Genomic DNA, 25,319 nt, shown 5'->3' on the forward strand with positions numbered 1-25,319 from the left:
ACCCAAGGGCTAGTGGGAAAGATATCAAATGACATAGAGACTATAGGGTTACCAATCTGGGGCAAAGGATGCAATGTGATAAGATGCTTGTTGAGACAATTGATATTGTAGAAACCATGAATACTCCTCTAATATAGGCATAGTATGCAGTTCACTAAAACAAGTGACTTATGAGGGAACCATACTTTTGGGATTTGCAAACTCCATCCCAACACAAACTTAGAACCAATGACAACAAGATTAATTGATGGAACAATCAAAACAATCACGAACAAGGTGACCCACCATGAACGAGACAAAAATAAATCAGTACGAGGCTCCCACAGCACCAAGAAACGAACACACAACACTGGAACAATTGGAGAGGTGAATCTATAACACTAACACGGAAAAATCACCAACTTATATAACACAGCCACAGCCTTGCAAAAACAGCTTATGAACACTACCACTGCTCCAAGAGAGTCACCAATGACCTTTACTAATGCCGAACAACAACTAACGAATTACCACGAGTGCATGGCCAAAACAAAGATTGGATCTTTGAGCAAAACACATGCCCAACAGCTTGATATTTTGATCTATGGAAGGAATTCGAACATTGAATCAAAAACACAGCAAATCCCACTGTTTAAGACCCAATAAACTCAACAACCATTGACAAACAGCTTCACAAAGCATCAAACAACCATTCCTTGGGTGCTGCACATAAGAAATTAAAAAAAGGTAAAATCTTCAGACAAAAAACATTATGAAAGACTCCATTAATATGTTTATTAAGGGATTTGATCACTGCTGGATGATTTCAAGTCAAAAACATGCCTGAAAATAGCTTCACACGCTGGCGCATGGTGTCAGCCCTGGCAGCCTTCGACCGGTGCATGAGGGCATGTGGGGCACTGCCTGACGATGGGATTTCAGTGGGGCGCAAATCGGCAGTGTCTATGGATGACTATGCTGTTGCTTTTGCAAAATCGATAGTAGTTCCTAAACTGGCAGTATTGCCCAGGAAATTTCCAGCGATGGGTCTGCCGGCTGGCAGCTGCTGGCTGTTTTCTAGGGCTATAGTCTTGCTTGAAATTCTTCTATGATGGTAGACATGCAGCAGATTTAGTGTTTTAGTCTTCGGTTTTGATGGTGGTTGTAACAATTAGGGTTCAGGTTTCAAAATTATGCTCTGATACCTCGTTATCTCATTCCAAGTTATTTTAGGCCTACCCCTACCTCTTTTCATGCCAAAAAAAATAATTAATTCACTCCTCCTCACAGGTGCTCTACTAGGTCTGCGTTTCAAATGCCCAAACCATCTAAGCCACCCCTCACTTATCTCGTTTTCAACTGATGCTATGCCTAAATTATTGCGTATATGCTTGTTTCTTACTTTATCTTTTAATGTTAAACCACTCATCCACTTTAAACATTCGCATTTTAGAAACTTTTACTTTTTGTACGTGTTTCTTAGTTGTCCAACATTCTAAACCATAAAGCATAGCTGGCCTTATAACCATCTTATAAAACTTTCCTTTTAATTTTAAAGAGTATTCTATGATCACACAACATACCTGATGCGCTCCTCCATTTCACCCAACCTATTTTAATTCCATGTACTCCATCTTCTTCATTTTCCCCTTCAACTTGCATAATAGATCCAAGATCTCTAAATCTATTAGTGCTATTAATCTCTTGATTATCAAGTTTAATCTTCTCATCATTATTCCTTACATTACTGAAATTACATTTCATATATTGTCCTATTCCTATTTATCCTAAACCCTTTAGATTCTAATGTGGCTCTATAAAGTTCTAGCTTAGATTCCACTCCACTCCTACTATTATCAATCAACACGATATCATTTGCAAGCAACATACACCAAGTGATCTCATTTTAAATATTCCTAGTAAGTTCATCAATTACTAAAGTGAAAAATATATGGACTCAAAGTAGAACTTGATGTACACCTATTATGATTGGAAAATCTCTAAATTCCCCTCCTACTGTCCTAACGAGAGTCACTACTTTACCATACATATCCTTAAAAATCTCAGTATATCTACTACAAACCCCCTTCGTTTCTACAACCCACCAAAGAACTTCCTTAGGTAGTCTATCATATGCTTTCTCTAGGTCAATAAAAACGATATGCAAGTCCCTCTTCTTTTCGCTAAACTTTTCCATTAAACTTCTTAAAATATAAATAGCTTCTTTTGTTGATCTCCTAGGAATAAAACCAAATTTATTTTCTAAAATCTTCGTTTCTAGTCGTATTCTATTTTCAATTACCTTTCCCATAATTTCATCGTACAACTCATAATCTTTATTCCACAATAGTTGTTACAATTTTGAATATTGTCTTTGTTTTTGTACAAAGGTACTAAAGTACTTTTCCTCCATTCTTCTAGCATTTTCTTGGTTTTTATAATAGTGTTGGATAGATTAGTTAACCAAATATTTCCTTTATCCCCTAAACATTTCCAAACTTCAATTGGTATTTTATTTGGTCTTATAGATTTCCCACTTTTCATCTTTTTTAATGTCACCTTAACTTCAAAGACTCTAATTTTGCGAATAAATCTCTTACTTTTACTCTTCTCCTCATTTGTCACTTCCAAGTTTAACCTTTCATTTTGGTTTTCATTAAACAACTTATCAAAGTATCTTCGCCACCTCTCTTTTATGTCTTCTTCTCTAATTAAGGACATTATCATTTTCGTCCTTTATACATTTTACATCACCTAAATCTTTGCATTTTCTTTTTCTAGCTCTAGCAAGTTTATAAATGTCTTTTTCTCCCTCTTTTGAATCTAGTTTAGTTGACAAAGAATCATAAGCTCTGTGTTTGGCTTCACTAATAGTCATTTTTGCATTTTTCCTCATTTCTTTATATTTTTCAAGATTTTCTTTATTTCTAGAATTTTTTTTATATTTTATACCAATTTATTTTTGTCTTTATGGCTTTTTGGACTTCTTGATCCAACCACCAACTTTCTTTAATACCCGAGTATCTTCCTTTGAACTCACCTAAAACCTTTTTTGCTATCCTTAGGATAGAATTAGCCATTTAGTCCTAACAGTATTTGTATCTACCTTATCCCCAAATGTCCAATCACACTCTTTGATCATTTTATCTTTGAATTTTACAATATTATCTCCCTTCAAGTTCCACCATCTAGTCCTCTCGTGTTGATTTATGTCACTCATCCTCTTCCATTTTTTAATATGTATATCTAATACTAAGACTCTATGTTGTGTAGCCAAACTTTCAGTTGGATAACTTTACAACCCTTGAAAGATAGACGATCCCCGTTCCTAATTAAGAAGAAATCTATTTGGCTTTATTATACCCACTCTTGTCGGTTATTAAGTGTTCTTCTCTTTTTATAAAGCAAGTTTTCAATACAACCAATTTGTAAGACATTGCAAAATCTAAAGACTGTATCAACGGCCTCATTTTTATCTCCATATCCATGGCCTCCATGTATCCTCTCATATCATATATTGTCCATTCCAATGTGACCATTCAAACCAACTCCTATGAATGTCATTTCAAAAATTGGTATCTCTAATAAAATACCATCCATATCTTCCCAAAATTGTCTTTTAAGATTTTCTGCTAAGGCTATTTGGGGAGCATACACACTAATGATGTTCACTATCTCCAGGCCTAAAGTTGTCCTGATTTTAATGATCCTATCCCCTAATCTTTTAACATCTACTACATTATCTTTTAGTTCTTTGTACACAATAATTCCCACCTCATTTTAATGCTTCTCTTTACTAGTGTGCCAAAATTCAAATCTTGAATTTTCAATTTCTCTCGTTATCTCTCCTACCCATCTCGTTTCTTGAAGGCAAATTAAGTTAATTTTTCTTCTAAATATTATTTCCACTATTTCCATACTTTTGTCGGCAAGAGTCGCTATTCCAAGTTGCTAATCTAGTCTTAATTTCTTGTGCTAACTTACTAACCCTCTCCCAAGAATATACTAACCCAGTCGATTCCCTTGACCTAGGTGAATTTGGTAAGAATTCATGATAATAAAATCTGACAAAGTTTTATGCTAGCAATCAGCTACCCAACACAACCCTGCTCCTTTATCCAGACTTGGGACCGACTATGTGTACAAGAATTTGTGTTACACAGGCGAAGTACATGTTTGAGTTTTCTTTTCTTTTTTCTTTTTTTTCTTTTTTTTTTTTTTTTTTTTGCAAACTTATTTCACATAGACAATTTTCTAAATCACACCCCACAACTAATAGAAACAACACATACAATACAATGCATTAAAAAAAATTTAATGCATACAATTTTGCGTGTAAATCCAAGCTAAACTAAAATTAAAAAAAAAAGTCATGCAATAGTACTTTTTGAAAAATTTTGTACATTCCAAGACTAGCAAATGAAAAACACAAAAACATTAAAATGCATATATTAAGCCTACAAATCATAAAAGCAAAATCTCCACTATTAACCAGCTATTGGGAAAAATAATAATAGTAATAAGAAAAGCAATAACAAGAGAGGAGAAGATCTCACCATTTGGCTAAAACTAAAAAGGTAATGACACATTGACAATAGCCTGAAAAATATTATTGTAAGTACCCCTTGGCACAGGAAATTTGATGTTGCTAACGAAAATCAATCGAAAAATATTTAAGCAACATGGGATTGCAAGAATTTTTCAAACTAAATTTAAGATTTAAATCCAAGAGTATTGAAGAAACATCCTCAACACATAAAATCTTTATTGCTTTTTCATGATTTTAGGGCTGAATCGCAATGAGAAACATCTAACTCACAAACTGTACAGATCGACGCATTCAGAACAAACAGCGATGCAGATATGGAGTTTCTGAGGGCAGGAATTCAGACATACAAAGAAGCTCAAGACTACAGGCAGATGAGGGCCAAGGGGTTTCATCTACAATTCGATCTCTTCTTTGAACAAGATAGCGTCTTCCATTGTGTTAAAGCACTTGAGGAAAAGATTTCGAAAGTTGATTCGTGAAAGTAGAAATGATCGCAAATCAAAGGAAGATCAAGATGATATGAACAGTTCAAATTAAAGGATCTGTGAGGAGGTTGATCTTGTCAGAAAGGAATTGAAATGGAAGGATGAATATCAAGTTTGTGATCTTCAATATGGAATTATCCGTTGCTAAGCTGTTCCCAAGGACTAGCAGAATCGAAATAGTGAAATTCTTGTTTCAATAGCGATGAAGAATTGCAATAAAGTATTTTGAATCCTTGGAAAGATTGAACAAGACCCAATTGAAGATTAGAAGCTCAATCGATGGAATCAGGAGGGGAAAGTAATTGCTGCAAAGGCGATTGAGAGAACTGGAGCACTTCAAATCCCAATTACTGTAAGACTCTTAGATCTTCCAATAAAAGAAAGTGCACTTGTGAATCAATAAAACTAAACCACAACTTTCCCTTCAAGATTCAACTCTTCGGTCCCAGAACCAGCCAATCCTATACAAGCTGCACACCAAACCACAGTAGAAGAAAACTAGTATCTTCTGAAGTGTGCACATGTGAATCAATGATAGGTGTCTGCCTCTATTTATAATATATGTCAACTACAATACCAATGACCATAATAACCCACTCACACTTACTAACATAACTTTAACACATAATAATAATGCTAAATGACTAAATAACCATTAACAAGTGTGATGCAACTGAAGGATCAAAGGTTTTGAAGTCAGGTTACATCACAGACCAATCGACATCAATTAATCAAAAGGTGAAGGAAGCTAGGGTTCCAACGGGAGTTACACTTCTCTCAAATGCAGCTAGAGTTGCATTTAGGGAGGAGATTGTGAAGCGGACTGGGCCAAGGGGGCATATTTCTTGTGTTGGACCTGGCCCAAATTATTAAAAAGGAGGCTTGTCTTTTTTAACAAATTGGGCCACTTATTTTAACAGGCCCAATGTTCAGGAAAGTCTGATTTGGATCTTAATTTAGAGTCAAAGGGAGCTTAGCCTTTGGGCTCTATGCAGATGGGCCTTGGTGGTAATCATGATTGTTGTTTGTGTAAGAGTGATCCAAGCACTTACTTGCTGGAAACCAAAAATGGGCAGGCCCAAAATACTTATCTAGAACACAAAGAACGAGTACTAGGAAGCAGGACCCTAGTCCCTTTGATAGCAAAATCCATTCCCAGTCTATTGCTCTCCAAGTTAGTAGTCAAACTTATCAAGTTTTGGAACAAGCTTAGAATATTAGCAGACCAGATTCAAAACAAGTACACGGGAGTAAAAATGCGACATTTTTTGTAGAGGGATTAAAAGGTGATATGGAAAAGAATAAATAATAATAAGAAGCCTTGCGGGGAAAAACTAATGGTTTTGGTCGAAATAATAATAGATTTGAGTGAAACAACGTTTATGCTCGTCGCAAGGTGGCTCTTATGGGTGCTAAGATGAGGAAGGTGAAAAGACAAAAAAAATCTCATATCACAGTGGCAAAGCTATTAAGGAGGGATTCTAAAGAAGAGCTTAACATGGCGGAAGATTTTCATGCTAAGAAGGAGGTTGGATGTAGTAATGGGGCAAGTAAAGAAAAGGAAGGAAAGAAGTGGGGGAACTTTTCAGATTCAAAAGTGATGATATTAGTGAGTTAGACGGTGGTGGGGGGTTGTTCTTAGATGAAATCCCAAAACAATATGGGTATGTTTCGAATGATTGTGAAAAAATAGGGAATTTATCATATGTTCATCCATGCCCATCAGACGGTTTGGAGGGAGTTTCTATTTTTTATTTTTTTCTTTAGAGGTTCTTTTTTGTTTTATTTGGTGGACTCATTACCCTAACTCATTGTATCCTCTAACCTTCCTACCTAATATGGCTTCATTTTTTATGAAAAAAAAAAAAAGTATATCTATATATATATACAAAAGAATCAGCTACAAATTTGAGAGCCTAATCATAATTTAGACATTTATAAATGATTTTATTTTAATTTGAGAAAATAAAATTATAGAAGAAGCCACCTAATGATTGAATTAGATATATCAAAATATAATATCATATGATGTACAAAATAAGGATAGCAACAAGAACAGGATACAAGCAAAATTTTCACAAATAACTTTAGTACCTCATTTTCTATGACAGCAATTCGCTTCCCATGTTGAGCAGAAAGAATATGATTGAGAAGGGTGGTCTGCCATTGTCAAAAATCAAATAAACAAATAAATATAAAGAAATCTGGAAAAGCAAAAACAATGATGCAAAAAGTTCGAGAATGAAAAATTAAAATGGAAAACCATTTCAGTTCTAATGTGATAGCCAAAGCAAAATTGAGCTACTGATTCTAACACGACAGAGATTCCCCTCTGGCACACCAAAAAAGTACACAATTATTCTATGATATTATGATTTGCCTTCAACAATTCCCCTTGGGTTTCAAACCAGACCAAGAATCAAAATCTCTGGCCTTTCCAGCTACAAAAAATGGACCATTTACCAATGAAGTTCCTAAGGTTTCATCAGTTTGGATGAAAAAAACAAAAAAAGTTTCCCTTTTCAAAATATAGTGTAAGAAAAACTTTTTCCAAAGCTAACTGAAAAAACTTGATATTGCATTCACATGCTTCACATTAGAATATTCATTGTCACGAATGGAGAATTGAACAAAAAAATTGCAGAAAGACGTCTCACAAAATACTTTCCATTGAAGAAGACTAGTCAGTGAAAAAACAATGCAGTGATTAACAAGTACCTAAATAATAAGTTAACATTCAATCCAACACATATAATCCTGCAATCATTGACCCAGAGATTAACAATATGTTTGGCTGCAGAGGATATGTATGAAAGGAGAAGAGAAGGAATTTGACATCCATATATTCCATAATTTCTCTGGATAAAGGAAGAAGATTTATTAGGCAGTGAACACAACAGAGAAGAAGAAATTCTCCACCAAAAACAAAAGCAAAGGTGAAAAGAAAGCTACAGTGGTCCCTACAAGAAATTACACTCTACAATGAAATAACTCCTAATAAATAATAATATTTTCAGAAACCAAGTTTGCAAGACAACTTATAATTAATAAATCCTAATATCAACTAATAATTTTTAGAAGTTATTTTTGTAGTATCAGCAATGAGAACGCTGACTTTGTTAAAATACAGAAAACACTATACATGTTGGACATTAATGTATTCTTCTAATTTTCAAAAATTCCCCAAAAAGAGACAAAGTCACCAAAGGACTTTTAGGAGGTAAATTGGTAGGCTAAAATCGAAAGACAAGATTAAGTTGTTGAACTAAAGAGTTAAGAAAAAAAGAATGACTTGTGAAAATTCGAACCATATTAATTAGGATCTGTAATCCAAGTTGATATTAGGAGCTTTAAAAAATCACCTTTTTTAAGGCATGAAAGTTACAGAAAGATCATGTTATTAACAATAAATATAAGATATCCAATTAAAAAAATATATATACAATATATGGACAATAAAGAGTAGGAGTATTTCACTCAATGATTGTGGTTCACCCTGTTGGAATTGGTGTGATCCCAAGAGGGGGGATGAATTGGGTTTTAGAAACTTTTCAACTAAATTAAACATTTACGCTGATTCACCACATATCAAGTCCCATTCAATGTACACACATGTATGTAAAATAATTTTAACAGTGAAAATAAACATACACGTGCGTAGTATATCTTATTTAAATCAAATGCGTGTATGCAAATAATTATGACATTAAACATTCATACACATGCTGAAATTTAAGTGCAGGAATTTAAATAAAATAGAGAGTGAATGACACACAGATTTGTTAACGAGGTTCGGCCAATACTGCCTACATCCCCGCCTTGGGCATACCCCCCAAGGATTCCACTAACCCTACTCACTTAAACGGGTGGAGTAAAAGCATTTTACATCCTCTCCTTACGGGATGAGGAAAACCCCAATTCAATTTCCGAGCTGAACCAAACCGGTCTCACTTACGGGGCAGAGACTCCCCAGTTCAATTCCGAGTTGAACCCAACCGTTTCAATAAAAACATTTTTGTACATATAATAATGTTTCTAAAATACAAGCAGAAATGTACACAATAAAACTCAAAATACATGCACTCTAATATGATATGAAATATGTTCAGTAGTAAGGATGCTTAATTACATTTAAAGTCGAATAAAAAATTTTCTCCAAAAAGATATTTCAATAATAATATAGGAGAACTTAGGATTTTGCTCTTTCAATAATTTTTGCACAAAAAATATATATGAATATATATATATATAAATGAGAAATATGTTCTTCAACAAAGATTTTTGCAAATAAAAGTGTTTGGAGAATCTAGGATTTTAAGTCCAAGAAAATGTTTGTGCAATAAATAATTTCTCCTGAAAAATATTTATCATGAAAATAATCGGGAGAAACCCAAGCTATATTCTCAAAAATGATTTTCAAAAATAAATAGTATGTGAGATAATAGCATGTGAATACAAAAATAAATGCCCATAACAAATATACTCTTTCACAAAATGATTTTGAAATGAATGAAAAATTTTGCAATAAGAATGGTTTGGGAGAACTTTGATTAACAAAGGGGTTAGAGAGAATTTGGAATTAATCAAAGTTGCTAATCAGAGTTATGGAATGGGTATTTATAGATTTTTTAGAAAATATGACTGTCAGGAACATATTAGTCATTTTAGAAAAGGTTTAAGTGAGGTTAATAAAATTTAACAGTGATTTTAACCTCAGTAAAATTCGCCAACCCGAGAAGGTTGGTCACCCGAACTTAAGGTTCGGTTGACCGAGTGACTGGGTTCGGTCGACCAGGAGAAATTTGAACTAGAAGGATGGTCGACCGGACTTGAAGGGTTCAAGGGCGATTTTCCAAATCCACGTGGTTCGGTCGATCGGGTCAATTTGAACTACAAGATTCGATCGACCAGGTGGTTGGCATTTCCCACGTGGGCGTTGGTCGACCAGATTGTTGCCCATATAATAATGGTCGGTCGATTGAGCGGTCAATTTGTTGACCCGGGGAGGTTCGGTCGACCAGGGCTTCCCTATATATATCTGGTCGGTCGACCGAGCGGTCAAAATGTTGACCCAGTGGGAGTTCGGTCGACCGAAGATCTCAGTATAACTGAGTGTGGTCGACCGAACATGCCACTTTAGGCATTTTCGGTCATTTTCTCTTTATAATGTTGTCTCTATTTATATGATGATTAACTTAATTTTAATAGGGCACATTTTTATGAAGTATAAGGAGTCCTAAGGACAATCTAGATCTTTTGAGCATATACCCTAAAAAATCCGGCATCGATCGACCGATCCCTAAGGTTCTGTGGCTCCCTATGGTCAATCTAAGGCCTATCTAAGCATACAAGACATATCATGCAGATGCATGCATTATATAAAAATTAAATGCATATACAAATTAAAATGAATGTCTTCATCTTTTGCTCTTTAGTCTTCATGGAATACACCAAAAAATATGATATTTATGTTCCTCCAGGCTTTCATGTCCTTTACCTCATGTGTGTGCTGAATCATGAACCTATTCAAAAACACTAAATGCACACATGAGATACTTGTATTTTGTCAGCATCAAAACAGGGATCGGACTCAAAAAGTCAACACGCCCCTTCCCCAGACCCCGCATACGTGGGTGCTTTGTGCACCGGGCTGCCTTTTTATACCCGATTGAAAAAAAAAAAAAAAAACATATGCAATATATGGACAATGCAAAATAGAATGGATACTTCTACTCGATGAAGTACAACACTTACAAATAAGATTCAATATACTTAATATAAAAAAAAAAACAAAATATAATATATTTGTAAAGTTGTATAGTCCATTAATTTGCCAAAAAGAAACCCATCAAAGAGATGCCTAGTCACCAAAAGATATTTAGGAGGTAGAACAGAAGACTAAACTTGGAAGACACCTACTAAGTCATGACATAGTTAAATGAAGGGGTTTGTAGAGAAAAATAGCTCACAAATTCAACAATAATAATTATAACTGTTAGTTCAAGGAGATAATTAGGATCTTAAAAAGTCATACTTCAATTTTCATACATGAAAGACACAACTAGACTGCATTAAGGATACATGTAAGTAATCCAACTTAAAAAATTTATAAAAATAAAAAATCAATAACATAAAAAAATGAAAACACAATACATTAAGGCTTCATATGCATTGATGACCTACAACCTAACAGCTTATGCTTTTAGGTAAGGTGGCAATCTAACATGGTATCTAGTTTCCTCAAGGTCATGAAGTCTATTTGTGTCCATTTATCATCAATTTGTCAAAATTTTCTTATTTTCTCATAACGAGCCTTATTTATTGATTGTTTACCTCTCCACATGCCATCAGGCTGCACTAACGAGGCAAGTCTTAAGACTTGACACACATTGCTGGTACACAACCTTAGAGGTTAAGCTCTTTGGTAATGTGGTAATCTAACACAATATACAATTGATGCAAAATAAAAGGAAGGACTTTACTTTGCAAATTATAATCCTTGTAAATAAGATTCACTTTCAAGGAATGATTTTAACTTTCAACGAGAATATTATTTATAAGGAGCTAACTATACATAAGAGTAGCCCTCCAATCTCTTCGCATCTCAATCAAAGAAATCTATACTACAGTCATAATTTTAAATAATATTAATAGTCCGTGTACCGATAAAAGTCGTGGTGTAATAGGAAACGGACACCACATCCCTAAATTCATTTTTTTGCATTAGCAAGAAGCCAAGAAGCCAAGACAAAATCCGAGCATCATGCACAGTCCATGAAGGACAAGCTGCAGACTCCTTGGATTTATCAAGATTGGGTGCACAATCCGTGCCATCAATATGACCTTGGATCTTTTCCCTTCAGGAAAAGTTCAAACTGAAAAGCCTATGTAGAATAATTGTTGCCCGTAAACTTGGCATACACAGGTGTGGAGTCCATGCTAAATAATGGAGAAAATTGAGAAGCCCAAAAAAAATAGACTGTGCCGAAAGAAACAGACCATTAGAAAATCTAGAAGCCCAAAATAAACAACGCAGGTACAAAGAAAAACCAAGAACAACCTCCCTGCACTAAAAAATTAAATCTTGAACCAAAAACCCACTGTGCCGAGAAGATAAGTGCCAGAAACAGTGACAGAAAGTTGTTGCCTGCTTGCCGAGAGTCACAAACAGCAACAGAAACTGGAGAAATAAGTGGCAAACCAGAAACCTGCTGTGCCTGCTTGCCGAAAGTCACAAACAGCAACAGAAAACTGTTGCCGGATTGCTGAGAATCACAAGGACATAAACTGGAGGAATAAATAGCAACCTGGAAACCTGCTGTGCCGACAGTCATGAAGCCACAGATGTACCGAAAGAACATAGAAAAGTTCCAGAAGAGAAAATAAAACCACAACAGACACGAAACTGAGAAGACAAAAAAATCAAAGGGAAAAAAAAACCTAGCAGTCAGCTGGCTCTGATACCATGTCAAATATTTTGTGAATGGCCAAATGAATTGGCCTTGAGTTTTGTATATTATATATAGACTTTACAAGAATGCTATACATGGAAAGTAAATAAGGTCTAGCATGATTCTAGCCCTATACAAGTAAACTCTAATCTGTCAAGCCCTATACATGTAAACTAAATATATGCTAACTGTACAAAATAATGAATTGAAATATAAGAAAATAAATGTGGGCTGAAGTAAGGAAAGAAATCTTTTGCTTTGCTGTTTGTTGTTCTGTTGACATCCACAACCTCATTCGCAGTAAGGACAGCATCCATGATTTATCTGCTGGCAACAGAGGCATGTTGATGCTTCCCAACAACTTCTGATATTGCTAATTTGAGCCTGGCTACTAGAACTTTAGAGAGGAGCTTATACAAGCTACCAACCAAGCTAATGGGACGAAAGCATTTAATGTTTAAAGCCCTCACTCTTTTAGGAATCAAGGTAAACAAAGGTTTATCGATGCTAGCCACAAATCTGCCTAAGATGTGGAAGTCTTTGAAGACTCCAACTATATTTAGGTCAAGAAAGTCCCCATTCCTTTGGAAGAATGCCATGTTAAATTCGTTAGATCCTGGGCTTTGTCCACATTGCAGCTCTTGACAGCTTAAACAATTTCCTCTTTCTTAAAGGATCTCTTGAGCCACCAAGCTATGGAGAAGTTCAATTATTTGAAAAAGATACCATTTACAATTGGTCTCAAAAATTCCCACTTAGTATACAGATTTCTGTAGAAATTGTGAATTCCCGGTTTTGTATCTCCCTCCTCCACAAGGAGCACACCCTCCACTTCAACATTCGTCATCAAACTATATCTACGATGCACATTAGCAGCTCAGCGGAATAAACTAGTGTTGCTGTCCCCTGCCTTCAACCAAAGGGCCCTAGATTTTTGTCTCCATGCTGTTTTCTCCAAAGTGATGATCTCGGTAAGGGCCTTTTTTAGGCTAACTCATTCAAGCTCCCTCTAAGCTCCTGGTCATCCAACTCCTTTATGTCATTCAGGAAACAGGATCTAATTCTTTTCTAGAGTGATACTGCCAAAGATATTTTTCTCCCACATTTCAATGTCTCTTTTAGAAATTTTAATTTTGAGGCAGCCACATAGTTGGCATTCCCTTTAATCTGCAAGACTCGCCACCAATTCTTGACCATATCACCAAAACCTTCATGATTAAGCCACATGTTTTCAAAACTGAAGGGGTTCGCATTTGATTAATCCTGTACCAAGTAAGATAGAAAAGTGATCCAAAATGTGCCAAGGGAGTAAGGATTGTGTAGCTTTCGAAAAATGTTCATCCCAATCAAAGGAAATAAGGAACTTGTCAATTCTTGAGTGAGAGTGAAACTCTCCCTTGAGTTAGACCACGCAAAGAAGCCTCCAATGATGGGGAGGTGAAATAACTTAAATTAAGGATATAAAATTTTATCATGTAATTTAAATATCATTTTAATATTGCATAAATCACAAGCATGACTTATAAGCAGAGGAAATGTATTACAATTGACGATTGAAAGGAGTTAAAAAAGGGATACAAAATTGACAAAACAACCATTGTGCAAGAAGAAACAAGAAAAGAACAAGCAGCACTTACACTTATCATTAATGGATTGGACAAAAACAAAAAGAGAAAAACAGAGAAAAACTCTTAAAATAAAGACCATGCTCCAATAACTCAACTATGCCCTAAGACCATAGTTTCATTGCTTTTGGGGGTATACTTTTGACATAACAGTAAACACAAGAAGTTGTAGAGTCGGGTAAAAATGCTTGATCTTCTTCCTTCACTGCAACCATTGGGAATTCTCCAATTTCCATCAATTCTTTCACGGTGCTTAAGTAAGTACAATTATGAAACAAACGTAGGTCCCGCATTCTCCTTCAAAAGCACGAAAAATGCTAATACAAAATAACGAGATTAACAGCATAGAAAATCCTATGTGCGCACATTTCATTTAAGTTTTTCTCTAGTATTTAACCTCAATTTCATGAAGCAAACACAAAATGAATGCCTTCAAAAAAAACTAAACTAAAAGTGGCTCACAATAAGCAGTATTTACATTTGTACAACTATCAATGAACACATTATTCATTATTGTCAATATTTTAGTCAAAGAGTCTGAAATTTGTTATTTGTTTGGTCCTAATTAAACTACTCAGCAAATAACCACTCTGTTAGCTAAGCTATGTAATTCCTGTTTGGGACAGTTTTAATCAACATAATTTTATGGTACCAACTTATTTTTAGGTTAGCCTTTAATAATTTGGTCAGTAAATCACATTTTTGGAATTAAAAATTGATTTTAAACCTAATATCACTTCACAATTGAAGTTGACATTGATTTTCTTAAGTTGATTTTAGAGCAAAGATCTCTTTCCAAATAAATTATCATACGCATAGTAGTTTACACTCCGAAGTCACTATTACTTCAAAGTTGCCATAAAAAACTTAAATTGAAAAACATAAATATAGTTATAACTTGTATCAACCACAATTCTCTAGGCTCCAAGGCAATGATTTCTTTCTCTCAGCATCTCTCGTCCTCGAGCATGGTGACACCCATCCCAACCCCTATCCACTACCTCCCTCTAATTACCCCCCCCCCCCCACCAGATATTGCCTCTTCTTGCAGATCCCATCACTGAAATGGATTCCTATTTTCTATTAAACACCAACTTTCCTTACTCCACCATCACTTCTCATTGAACTCTTCTCTTGGACACAAAGATACCTTATTCAAACATCGCTCATCAAAGAATTCTCCTCTTCAATCACTGGAAATCCTTCTATTTCAAAAATTGAATTGAGCAGCATACCTAACACCATCATACTACCTTCACCCACAGCGCAATCCTATCTTCGATCATTAGATAGGTCACGAGAAGCATCAATTTTTTTCTTTGATGGTAAAAGAAATTCGATAATAGGAAGAGAATTTAAAAGCGGGGAGAAAAGGCATCTCCCAAAAAATCTAGAACAAACCAGAAAAACTAAAACACCAAAAAACAAAAATCAATTCAGCCAATTTTTCCAATCCTTATTTAAATCCTACAAGCTAGCTTCTCTAAGAGTTCCAAACCCGATACACCATAAAGATGTCAAGAATTGACTCTTTTCCCACACAAAATACAATTCAACTTCTTCCTGAAAAAAAAATATGTGCATTATGTTACAACCAAATACCCTATAAAACTGCATACTTGCTACATTTCCACAAAGCTGCCCTATCCTTCCTTCTACCAAAGCCCGCAATAGAAGTGATTAATAATTCTTCCGTCAATAACCCCCAGTTAATCAGAAATCTTTCTTCATTTACCAAAATCATTTAGCTCCTGTACCAACTTTACCGACTCCCTCTCTCTCTCTCTCGTTTTCTTGGCCCATCGCAACCTCTGTCATCTTGCTTGTACTCAAAGCAGGTATAGTAGGAGAAGGAACTTTCAAAGCTAATAGGAAAGTGCTTACAGTTAACCAATTGGATGCATTGGCACATCACATCACAAAATTTGCATATAAACTCATTTCCTACATCGTTGTGGAGAAGGAAGAGCATGTGTGGGTTTTGAAGTTGACGAGGGTGTTATGTGATGCTAATGATGGGTTAACAGTGTGCTATTGGGGAGTTAATTTCAGAAAAGCAGAGAATAGTGTCTTTGAAGATTCTTGAAAATGGCAGAGGCAGGTTTATATACTTGAAGAAGGACTACAGCAAGAATTTCCTTGGCGTACATATTCCTGACGAAGACCAAAAGAAGGGTAGAGAGACTTCTTTGTTGCGCTCTTGGAGTTATTGTCAACCACGAATGAGCCTTCCAAATCCAATAGCGATAGTTGGCGATGTTCCGGCTGCGGTTCTTTGAACATTCAAAGAGCAGAGTAGAAAAGCAAGAGGACTGGCATGTTTCAGTGGCTATCAACGCACTCCTCCTACGCTGACATGATAAGACGAGCTCCAGTGATGACACTGGAAGCAGAGAAGGAAATATCTCGTAATCATAAGGATTGAGAAGGACGCTTGTATAATACAAGCCCTAATTCCCATTGCCATGGTTTTAAATAATAGTAACAGTTCGTGTAACAATAATGGTCACAGTGCAATGGTCGTAGCCATCATGGATGTTACATAATGGGGAATGGTCACCACATCTGTGAATTCATTTTTTGCATTAGCAAACTTCTTAAAATCCGATATGCTAATTCTTTAAATGATTTTTAGTAAATTTTAATCAATTTAAACATAACACATACTACAAGTATGGGATTTCATCTTGGTTGTTTTAGGTTCTACTGGCGAGAGAAGCATGCATTGACTACTTTTCACTACTTTATTGATCATAAGTGAAATTCAAACTAGGAAATCAAAAATATGAATAAATATAAATATAGAATGCCATCTTTCCTACTCTTTTAGTCCTTAATGGAATTTTTGTCATCCAAAAAATAAAATATAGAATGTTCATATGCTAAACAAGAACAAAAATGTATACAGTAGAACATATTTAGCCTCCAAACTAGGTGTAAGAAAAACAGAAAAAATAAAATTGAGAGAATTTAGAACATGAACAAATGTAATTTAAATGATAGAAAAAGTTGGATTTATTTTAATGGTAGCACAAAATGCATACCAAATGTCAAAGAAAATAAACCCAAAAAGTGAATTTTTTAAATTAAAAAAATCACCAACTAAATAAACCAACTTAAAATTGAGTTTCTAAGCTTCAAAAAAGGGAAAAGAAAGGGGAAAATGCTAAAAAAGGACTTAAAAACCCGTTTTAGTCATTCACAAATTTGGCACTATAATGGCCCATAACAGACCATAACAGGCATTACAGTTGTGAATCGTTGCAACTCCAAGATATTGTCATGTAACAGCCTCAGAATCCACCCATCGTCATGTAATGTTTGTAATAGCAATTACGCACCGATGATTAATACTATGCCCCATGACACATAAGGATGGGGATATAAGGAAAGTTACCAAATTTGCTGCAGGATATTAGGCTTGGCTAAAGCAAGGGTGATAATTGAGAGGCCCAAATCATTTGGGTAGAAGAAAACCAAGGTGGCATGGATCATTAAAAGTAAGAGCCCAAACCAAGGAGAGGTAGATGTAAAGAGTTCAAATCTAGAATTGCAGCAACAAAGGCCTACAGAAGATTTGGAGGAGGCTCGACCAAAACAAGTTAGTTTGGATATTTTGGCCAGGCAAAATTCATATGACAGCATGAGTCCAAAAGAATTAGAGGCAAACACTTTAAAGAGACTCCTACGAATAGCAAGAAGCAATTTGCTATCTACAACCAAGCTACTCCTTTAATCTCAGCTCCAAAACAAAAGACAAACAAGATATCAAAAGGGGATATAGAAGATTAGCTAATTTATGATTCAAAAGAAGTATGTGCAATTCAAAGAAGGGGCTTTTGGTTGACCAAATGAGAGCCAATTTTTAGAAGGAATGTTTGTTCGAGATGTTTGAAGGCTTTTGTGTGGATCTTGAAGAGGATGGTTCAGAAAAATCGATATTTCGGAAACAACTAATGAGCTCACAGAAGTTGGAGAGAGATAGTCCTCATTTGGATTCAAACTTTGCACAAGCAGGTATATATTTTTTTAATCACAATTGTGACCGAGTTAAAGCTATAAATGTTGATGGATCTTTGTATTTTAACCTTGGTCATGGGCTCAATTCTTACCTTGCAATTAATTCAGTTGTTCCTTCTCATGGTGCTGCTTTTTTTTTGGGGGGGCGGGGGGGAGGGAGGGGAACATTCTAAAAAGTTGATTCTCCTATAGAGGATCCTTCTTCATCTAAAAGTAGTAATAGTATCCTTCCCCTTCCTACCTTTCTCTGGAAACAATATGCCATAGGCAGGATTTTACTAGGGGGAACAGTTGTGGTTAAGCTCCACAGGAGGTGAGAGAGAGACCGCATAGATATGCAAAAACTCCTTGGAGACCTAGGATTGGAATTTGTGACCCTGCTGTGAATGTGTTGAGGATGGGTTTGAGCCATAGGACATACAATAGAAGGAAGAAGGAAGTCTAGAAAGAGCTTAAAAATATGGTTTCAACGGTTAAAAATAGGAGTTGGAAAAGGTTTTGTAAGGGTGGTAACCGTGTCAAATGATGAAGATAATCAGTTGGAATGTTAGAGGGTTAGGAGGCATGAGAAAGAGGAGTTTGATATAAGGAGGTCTTGGACAAGAATTCCCCTCATATCATCCTTTAACCAGAAAACTAAGATGGAATCGATAGATGGGGGAGTAGTCACTATAAGGATAGGGAATTTTTATCTTCCAATGGTGCCTCAGGGGGTATCCTTGTCTTATGGGATTCTCGATCTATTTCTAGACTAGAAACTATGACGAGGTTTTTTTCTCTTTCTGTATTATTGAAGTTAGAAGGAGGGGGGCAATGGTGAGTTTCTTTACTCTATGGGCCCTTTGGACCTACTCGTAGGAACTCTTTTTGGGAATAACTAAGTTCTATTTTTGGTTTTTGCTCTCCTAGGTGGATCGTGGGTGGTGATTTTAATGTGGTTAGGTTTCCCAAAGAGAAGAAAAGCAAGGGGGGGTAGGAGGTAGAACTACCATGAGTATGCTTGATTTTGACTCCCCTTGGAAGACACTTCTTTTACTTGGTCTGTGGAGGGGGCTAGAGCAATGGCTAGTAGACTGGACAGATTCCTATTTTGTAGTGAGTGGGAGGATGAATTTCATAACCTTTCCCAAATTGGTCTTTCTAGGGCTACTAATCACTTCTCTATTTTGTTGGAATCTAGTAAGGTGTCATGGGGTTCTACTACTTTTGCGTTTGAGAATATGTGGTTGGGCCATGTAACGTTTAAGCCTTTGGTTGGAGATTCTTGGTGAAAGGAATTGGAGAGAGGCTGGGGAGGTTTTAGATTCATGAGTAAATTGAAATGTTTGAAGGAGAAACAAAAAATTTGGAACAAGGAAGCATTTGAGATGTTAGAATTAGAAACTCAAGCCCTTTGGGCGCGTTAGTTTTCTTGCATAGGAAAGAGGAGGTTATTCTCTCGGATAGTGAGGAGGCAAGAAGAGTTTCAATAAAAAAATATGTTTTGGAAGAAGTGATTTTTCAAGAATGGAGACAGAATGCAGAGATTGCCTAAGCCTACCTAGAGAAAGCTTCTAAGCGGATGAAAAAGTGGGTAGATCAGGGAAGAAGACCGCAACACTTTGACGTAGGTGACTTGGTGCTTGTTAAGCTCAATCCTGAACAAATCAGGTCACTATGGAGACGAGATAGGAGGCTACTTCATAAATATGAAGGACTAGTCCCCATCTTGGCCAAATTCGGGAAGGCCTCTTACAGAATTGACCCTTCGGCTTGGATGAAAGTGCATCCTATGTTTCACGTCAACTGCCTCAAACCATTCAACACCAACACCGATGTTCCAAGCAGAACTCAGTCAACCAAAACAGAATGGAAGATAGTGCAACCCGACAAACGAGAATTTGAAGACATCCTTGCAGACAAAGAGTTCACATCCTCAAGGAAGAAGCGGCGGGAGTTTTTAGTGAAGTGGAAAGGCCTTGGCGACAAAGAAATCAGCTGGATTTCTGGAGAATATATGCAACCGTTCGTGAACAAAGTTGAAGTATACTTAGCATCAAAGTCTATAAGGACGTCGACCACATAAGTGCGGGAGCATCACAAGCCAAGCTTGTTCAGGGCATTATACTTGCCTGTGACAGCTTGTTTCATGCGTTTGGGATGGGATTCCATCATGTAAATACTAGTGTAAGGTTATTTTTCAGAGATAGTTTTTCCCTAAGCTAAAAAAGGGAGTATAACTCCTTGGTCATATTGATGTTTCTGAGTGCCAAAGTAAGAATAGCATAGAACGTTTTTTAGGGGAGGGTGAGTGTTCATCAACTTGAATACTCACTAGCTATTGTCAACGTGCTTAGCCTACTTGCCTCCCTCGCTAGACACAAATTGTTAATGGAGGTGTTGATAATTAATTATGTCACTTCAATGTTTACTGTTTAAGTGTCATTACTTTCATAAGTTACTTATTGTTTCCGCTTATATTTTCTTGAATGACAATGAAAGTGTTCTATTGGTGAATTGTGGTAAACGCTAGGTTGGCAAGTTAAACAAGAGGGCTTTAGCTAGCACCGCATGGTCCTTTCGCAAAGATGTGAAATATTCGACCTGTGACACCAAGGAATGACCTATTCTTGTACTAGGTAAAGTCGGACATAGCAATTAGCCCAATTTTGGCGAGGGAGGTTACAATGAGGAAAATGGATACACCTGCAAAATCTTGTGAGGGCCAATCAAAATTACCTCAGCTAGAGAAAGTAGCTTACACCTTGACCTTGGTCACTACTACAAGGAAATTCCACAATTATTTTCACGCACATCAAATAGTAGTCCACATTGCCTAACCAATTAAGCAAATCTTATTGTTAAGGGGACCATCAAATGGTCAGTTAAGCTAAGAGGGCTTGAAAACCAATACCAATCTTGCTTAGTGATTAAAAGTCTAGACTTTATTGTTAAAATTTTAACTAATGAGCTCTATTGGATATCAGATTGCACACCAACTAGGAGACATACAAGAAGAATTAGTCAAGAGTCGTGGTGGACTTTATATACAGACACATCGTCTGGCACTGCAAGAGTGAAGCCAGATTGATCTTGATCTCTCCAAGAAGATAAGCAAAGGTCAGCTTTGCTCCAACACTGGAGTTTATAGGGAGAAACAACAAGCAGAATATGACACCCTAATCTCAAGACTGAGACTGTTACTCAAAGTCAAAGCATTTTGGGTGACAGAGTGCAATAATTCCCATTGGTGATGGGATAAGTTCGGGAAGAGTTTGAAGCTCTTGGAATAGTCATGTCATGTACTCATAAAAATTCAAAGAGTTGGTGAAGCTTTTTAGAAGTTTTGAAATATAACAAGTTAGCAGAGCAGACAACCAAATGGCCACTCTTTCCTAATTGGCCTCCTCAATTAATTCTAATTGGGGCCGCTCCATTCAAATTGAAATGGAGTCCTTTTGATGTAGATCAAAAGCAAGTGAAGTGTGTGGATCATGAACCCTAATCAATTTATCTGAGTGAGGATTTCATTAAAGATGAACTGCTATTGAAAGAGCCAAAAGCAGCAAAGTTATAAAGATCAACTCAATATTTCACCATCAGAGGCAAAGCTATGGAGAAAATCTTCAATCTAGTAAACTTACTAGTTGTTTCTACTTTTCATGAATTTATGAAGCTTAAATTCATAACTACATTTCTATTTCAACAATGATTTTAGTATAAAGAATCTTGTTCAACTTACATGCTAATAACTTATGCTGTACTTAAATCACATTTTATTGTATTAATATATAACTTTACTTCTACATTTTGATAAAACATATTCATTTACAAAATTTGATAGCATACTCATATTTAATCAACATTATTCACTTTCAAAGCCTCAGGTGCAACAAACAACCTAAAAAATAAGCTAGTATGTACTAGAAAGGCCAAGGAAAGAAAAATAAAAGACATAAATTTTTATTTCAGCTTTCCGGAAACCAAAAAGAATTATCAAAATCAAAATATTGAATTCCATCCAAACCTGGATAAAAATTAACAAACACAATTGCAACACAAAAAAATAAAAAAAATAAAAAGCCAACCTTCCCAGAACCCAGGAAACCAGTGACTACGGTGGCCGGCACACGATTATCAAGGTTGAGAGCGGCCGCAGCATCTTCTAGATTGTAGGTAGGCTCAGAAGCCATGCCCCTGGAATTAAGTTTCCTAAAATTGGAGGACTCAAATTCCCGGGAAAGGAACGTATGGAGGTGTCCGAGCGACTGAGAGAGCAAAGAACGAGCAGACAGTGGGGAGTTTTGGAGCCGGGGTTGAAGTTGAACGAGTTGGTGAAGGGTCTTGGCTGAAGTTTTTGAAACGAAGAGCTTGGTGGCCATCTTCAATGTCAGAGGAGTGATGGAGGTGCAGGGAGCGACTGCAGAGGGCGAGTACTGGAAAATGGAAACACTGGTCGGTTCGATGCTTAAACCCTATATGAGGTTTAAACCCTGCGGAAGGTTGAGCGCAATGGGCAGTTGTCCGGCTGGGACTCGGCCCATGGGGGGAGAAAATTTGGAACCACCGGGCCAACAGTCTGTGAGCGACTCTTGAAGTTGAACCAATTCAATTGACCCGAATCCAGGTGCCAAAAGTTTGAACCGTCCTGTCATAATTACTTTGAGTTTGTGCAAGGAAATAAGCAGTGATCAGCGTAAATAACACTACTTGGTCCTATGAGAATTTCAATTCATCTCACCAACAATTCCAAAATTTAAAAAATAGAATCTAACTCTAAACAATTGCACCAACGACTAAGTTCTACAAACCCCTTATTTTGAAATTGTATAAAACCTAGTCAATAATTTAGAAGCAAATATGAAATTTAATTAATAATTTGAGAACTATTAGTGCAATTTAGTTGTATGTGCTCCATCCAAAATCTCTAATTAAAAGAAATGATAGAAGGAAATTGAAATTATGTTAATAGTTTGAAATTGAGGATTGATGTGATACTTTGAAGTGGAACAAGTAGGAGAGGTTCATAATTTAGAAAATTGTTGACCCATTTTATCCCACTATTATTTAACTTGTATGATAAGCAATATTTAGCTACTCCCATTTATGATAAAAAGTGAAATTTAACTAAATTTACACATATTTCATCCAAAAATAAATCGTGCTAGTCTCATTTACACATTTTTAATAAATTAATTACAATTATAAGAGATTCAAATTAAGTGCAAATTATGTTGATTATAAATTTATTGGCGATAATTATTAATTTGATTAAGAAATATATGAGTTGTATTAACTAAATTAGTAATTATAATATATAATTCTTATAACCTGATTCATATATTTATTTATAAAAAATTAATTACATAAATGTATAATATATTTCCTCCCAATCTATTTGCACAATCTCTCTATCCCATATATTCTCCCAAAAAGTATGTTATAATTTTAAAAAATCAAACTCAAACTGGCATACCTCTCTCTATTGAGGTATGGAGGTGATGGTCAAAGTACAATAACTCAAATTGAACATTCTCTTTGTTCAGATCTCTCAAGTGATCAGCAATCAAATACATAAGTCAACCACATAAAAAGTACTATAAGATTCACATGCAAGTGTGAGGGGAAAGCTATGCGCTACAAATCCTCTTCTGATCTTCCACTATATCAACAATAATCCATTCAATGATGTTCAAGGTCACCTTCCCTTCCCTATTTGTCTTCATGAAGACCCAAGAAGTAATACATGAAATGCAATGGTAATGGATTTTACCCAACCATTGATTAGGAATTGTGCTTTTTTTTTTTTTTATCATTTTAAGATTGATCTTTCCCCTTACAATTTTTTTTTGCCTCTCAACAACTCTCAACAATCATATTGTTGTTTGTCTTCAAGCATTTGCTACTAAGAAACTACACATGTACATGAATGAATAAACGCTCGCATGCGCGTATTTTAATTCTAGGGCTTTATTATAGTGTTTACTAAATCTGATGTCCAATAGACATGATGTAATGGGAAGCTATGATTGTACTATTTTAGACGAGGTAAAGTGATGGTAGCCTCTACTCCGATTTATTCTTTTTCTCCCATCTGATAAATTTTGCTCTATACAATAGTTTCTTTTTGTGATAGCTACTTTCAAATTTTGTTTCTCTAAATTTTTTTTGTAAATTTCCATTTCCTTAAGTCAAATTAATGCATTCCTTAGTTTTATACTTTTGGGTTTTCAATTTTTGTCCTATTTCCTTTGTTGGAGACCATTCACTTATAATTTTTTATGAGATTTATTCTTTAAAAAATAGTAGTACTATCGTGATCTATTTTATCATTTTCTAACCTATTCGTTGTTGAGTTCCCAATTTTGTGGATGAATTTCAAGTGTTGACATGCCTTTTTTGGGTCTTTATACACATTTCCTAACTTCTTCTAGCCACAAGTGAAAGCTTTAATCTTAATTCTATGTAAGGAATTATTTTTTATAATATTATTGTTATTTATTTTATAATGTAAATAAAAATAAAAAAATATTTTTCTTTTTTTAAAAAAAATTAAATTAATATTGTCTTAGAATAATAGGAGGTGATATAATCCGTTTGTTAATAATAGTTAATGTTTTTCAGATGGTTTCATTGCATTATAATTAAAACAAACTACATTTTTCTTTTCCTAAGGTAACTTATTATTTTTTAGTAAAAATATTTAAATTAAATAATTTCAATCAATAAATGTTATATTTAATTTTTATTTCCAAAAAAATTAAAACATTTGGAACAAGTTATATGACATGAGCAATGCATGTGTAGTAGTATGTTTTAGTTTTTTGGGTCAATCTACTTTTTCATTACAAATGTGTTAAGCAAAAATCTAATCACTTTTAGCCACATAATTGTTTTATTGGTGAATGCACTTCCAATTTCCTTGTATGAGATTTTGGTAATATTTTAGAAAAGGTATAAAAACTTGAATGCTTAAGTGGTGCATAAAATTGATGTACATTTGAATTTGTATCTTTGTTGTTTATGTGGATGACAAATAAATTATATTAACTGACTTGGTGTTGTAGCTAAAATCTAAACCACGATTTGTTAGCTTGATAACAATCTTGATCCCTTGAAAAAGAAAAGAGAAAAGGTTTGGAGGACTCGGGGCGTACTCTGCAGGATCACTCCAATGCTTAAGTCAAGAATTAGAAAGGTAAGCATGGAATGACTATAGTACATGAATTGG

At 35.3% G+C, this 25,319-nt stretch overlaps 1 protein-coding gene across 1 annotated transcript in view; it reads right to left on the reverse strand.

Moving 5' to 3' along the window:
- Window positions 1-22,713, reverse strand: part of LOC131164878 (uncharacterized) — a 73,919-nt gene extending 51,206 nt beyond the window's left edge. Inside the window, exons 1-2 of the mRNA XM_058122402.1 lie at window positions 22,177-22,713; window positions 7,108-7,173 (exon numbers count right to left, since the gene is read on the reverse strand). Of these exons, the coding sequence (XP_057978385.1) occupies window positions 7,108-7,173; window positions 22,177-22,470 (360 nt within the window). The 5' untranslated portion in view covers window positions 22,471-22,713. The remainder of the gene's footprint in view (window positions 1-7,107; window positions 7,174-22,176) is intronic.
- Window positions 22,714-25,319: the final 2,606 nt, after the last annotated feature.

This window comes from Malania oleifera, chromosome 9, assembly GCF_029873635.1.
Source record: "Malania oleifera isolate guangnan ecotype guangnan chromosome 9, ASM2987363v1, whole genome shotgun sequence".
Classification (NCBI taxonomy): domain Eukaryota; kingdom Viridiplantae; phylum Streptophyta; class Magnoliopsida; order Santalales; family Ximeniaceae; genus Malania; species Malania oleifera.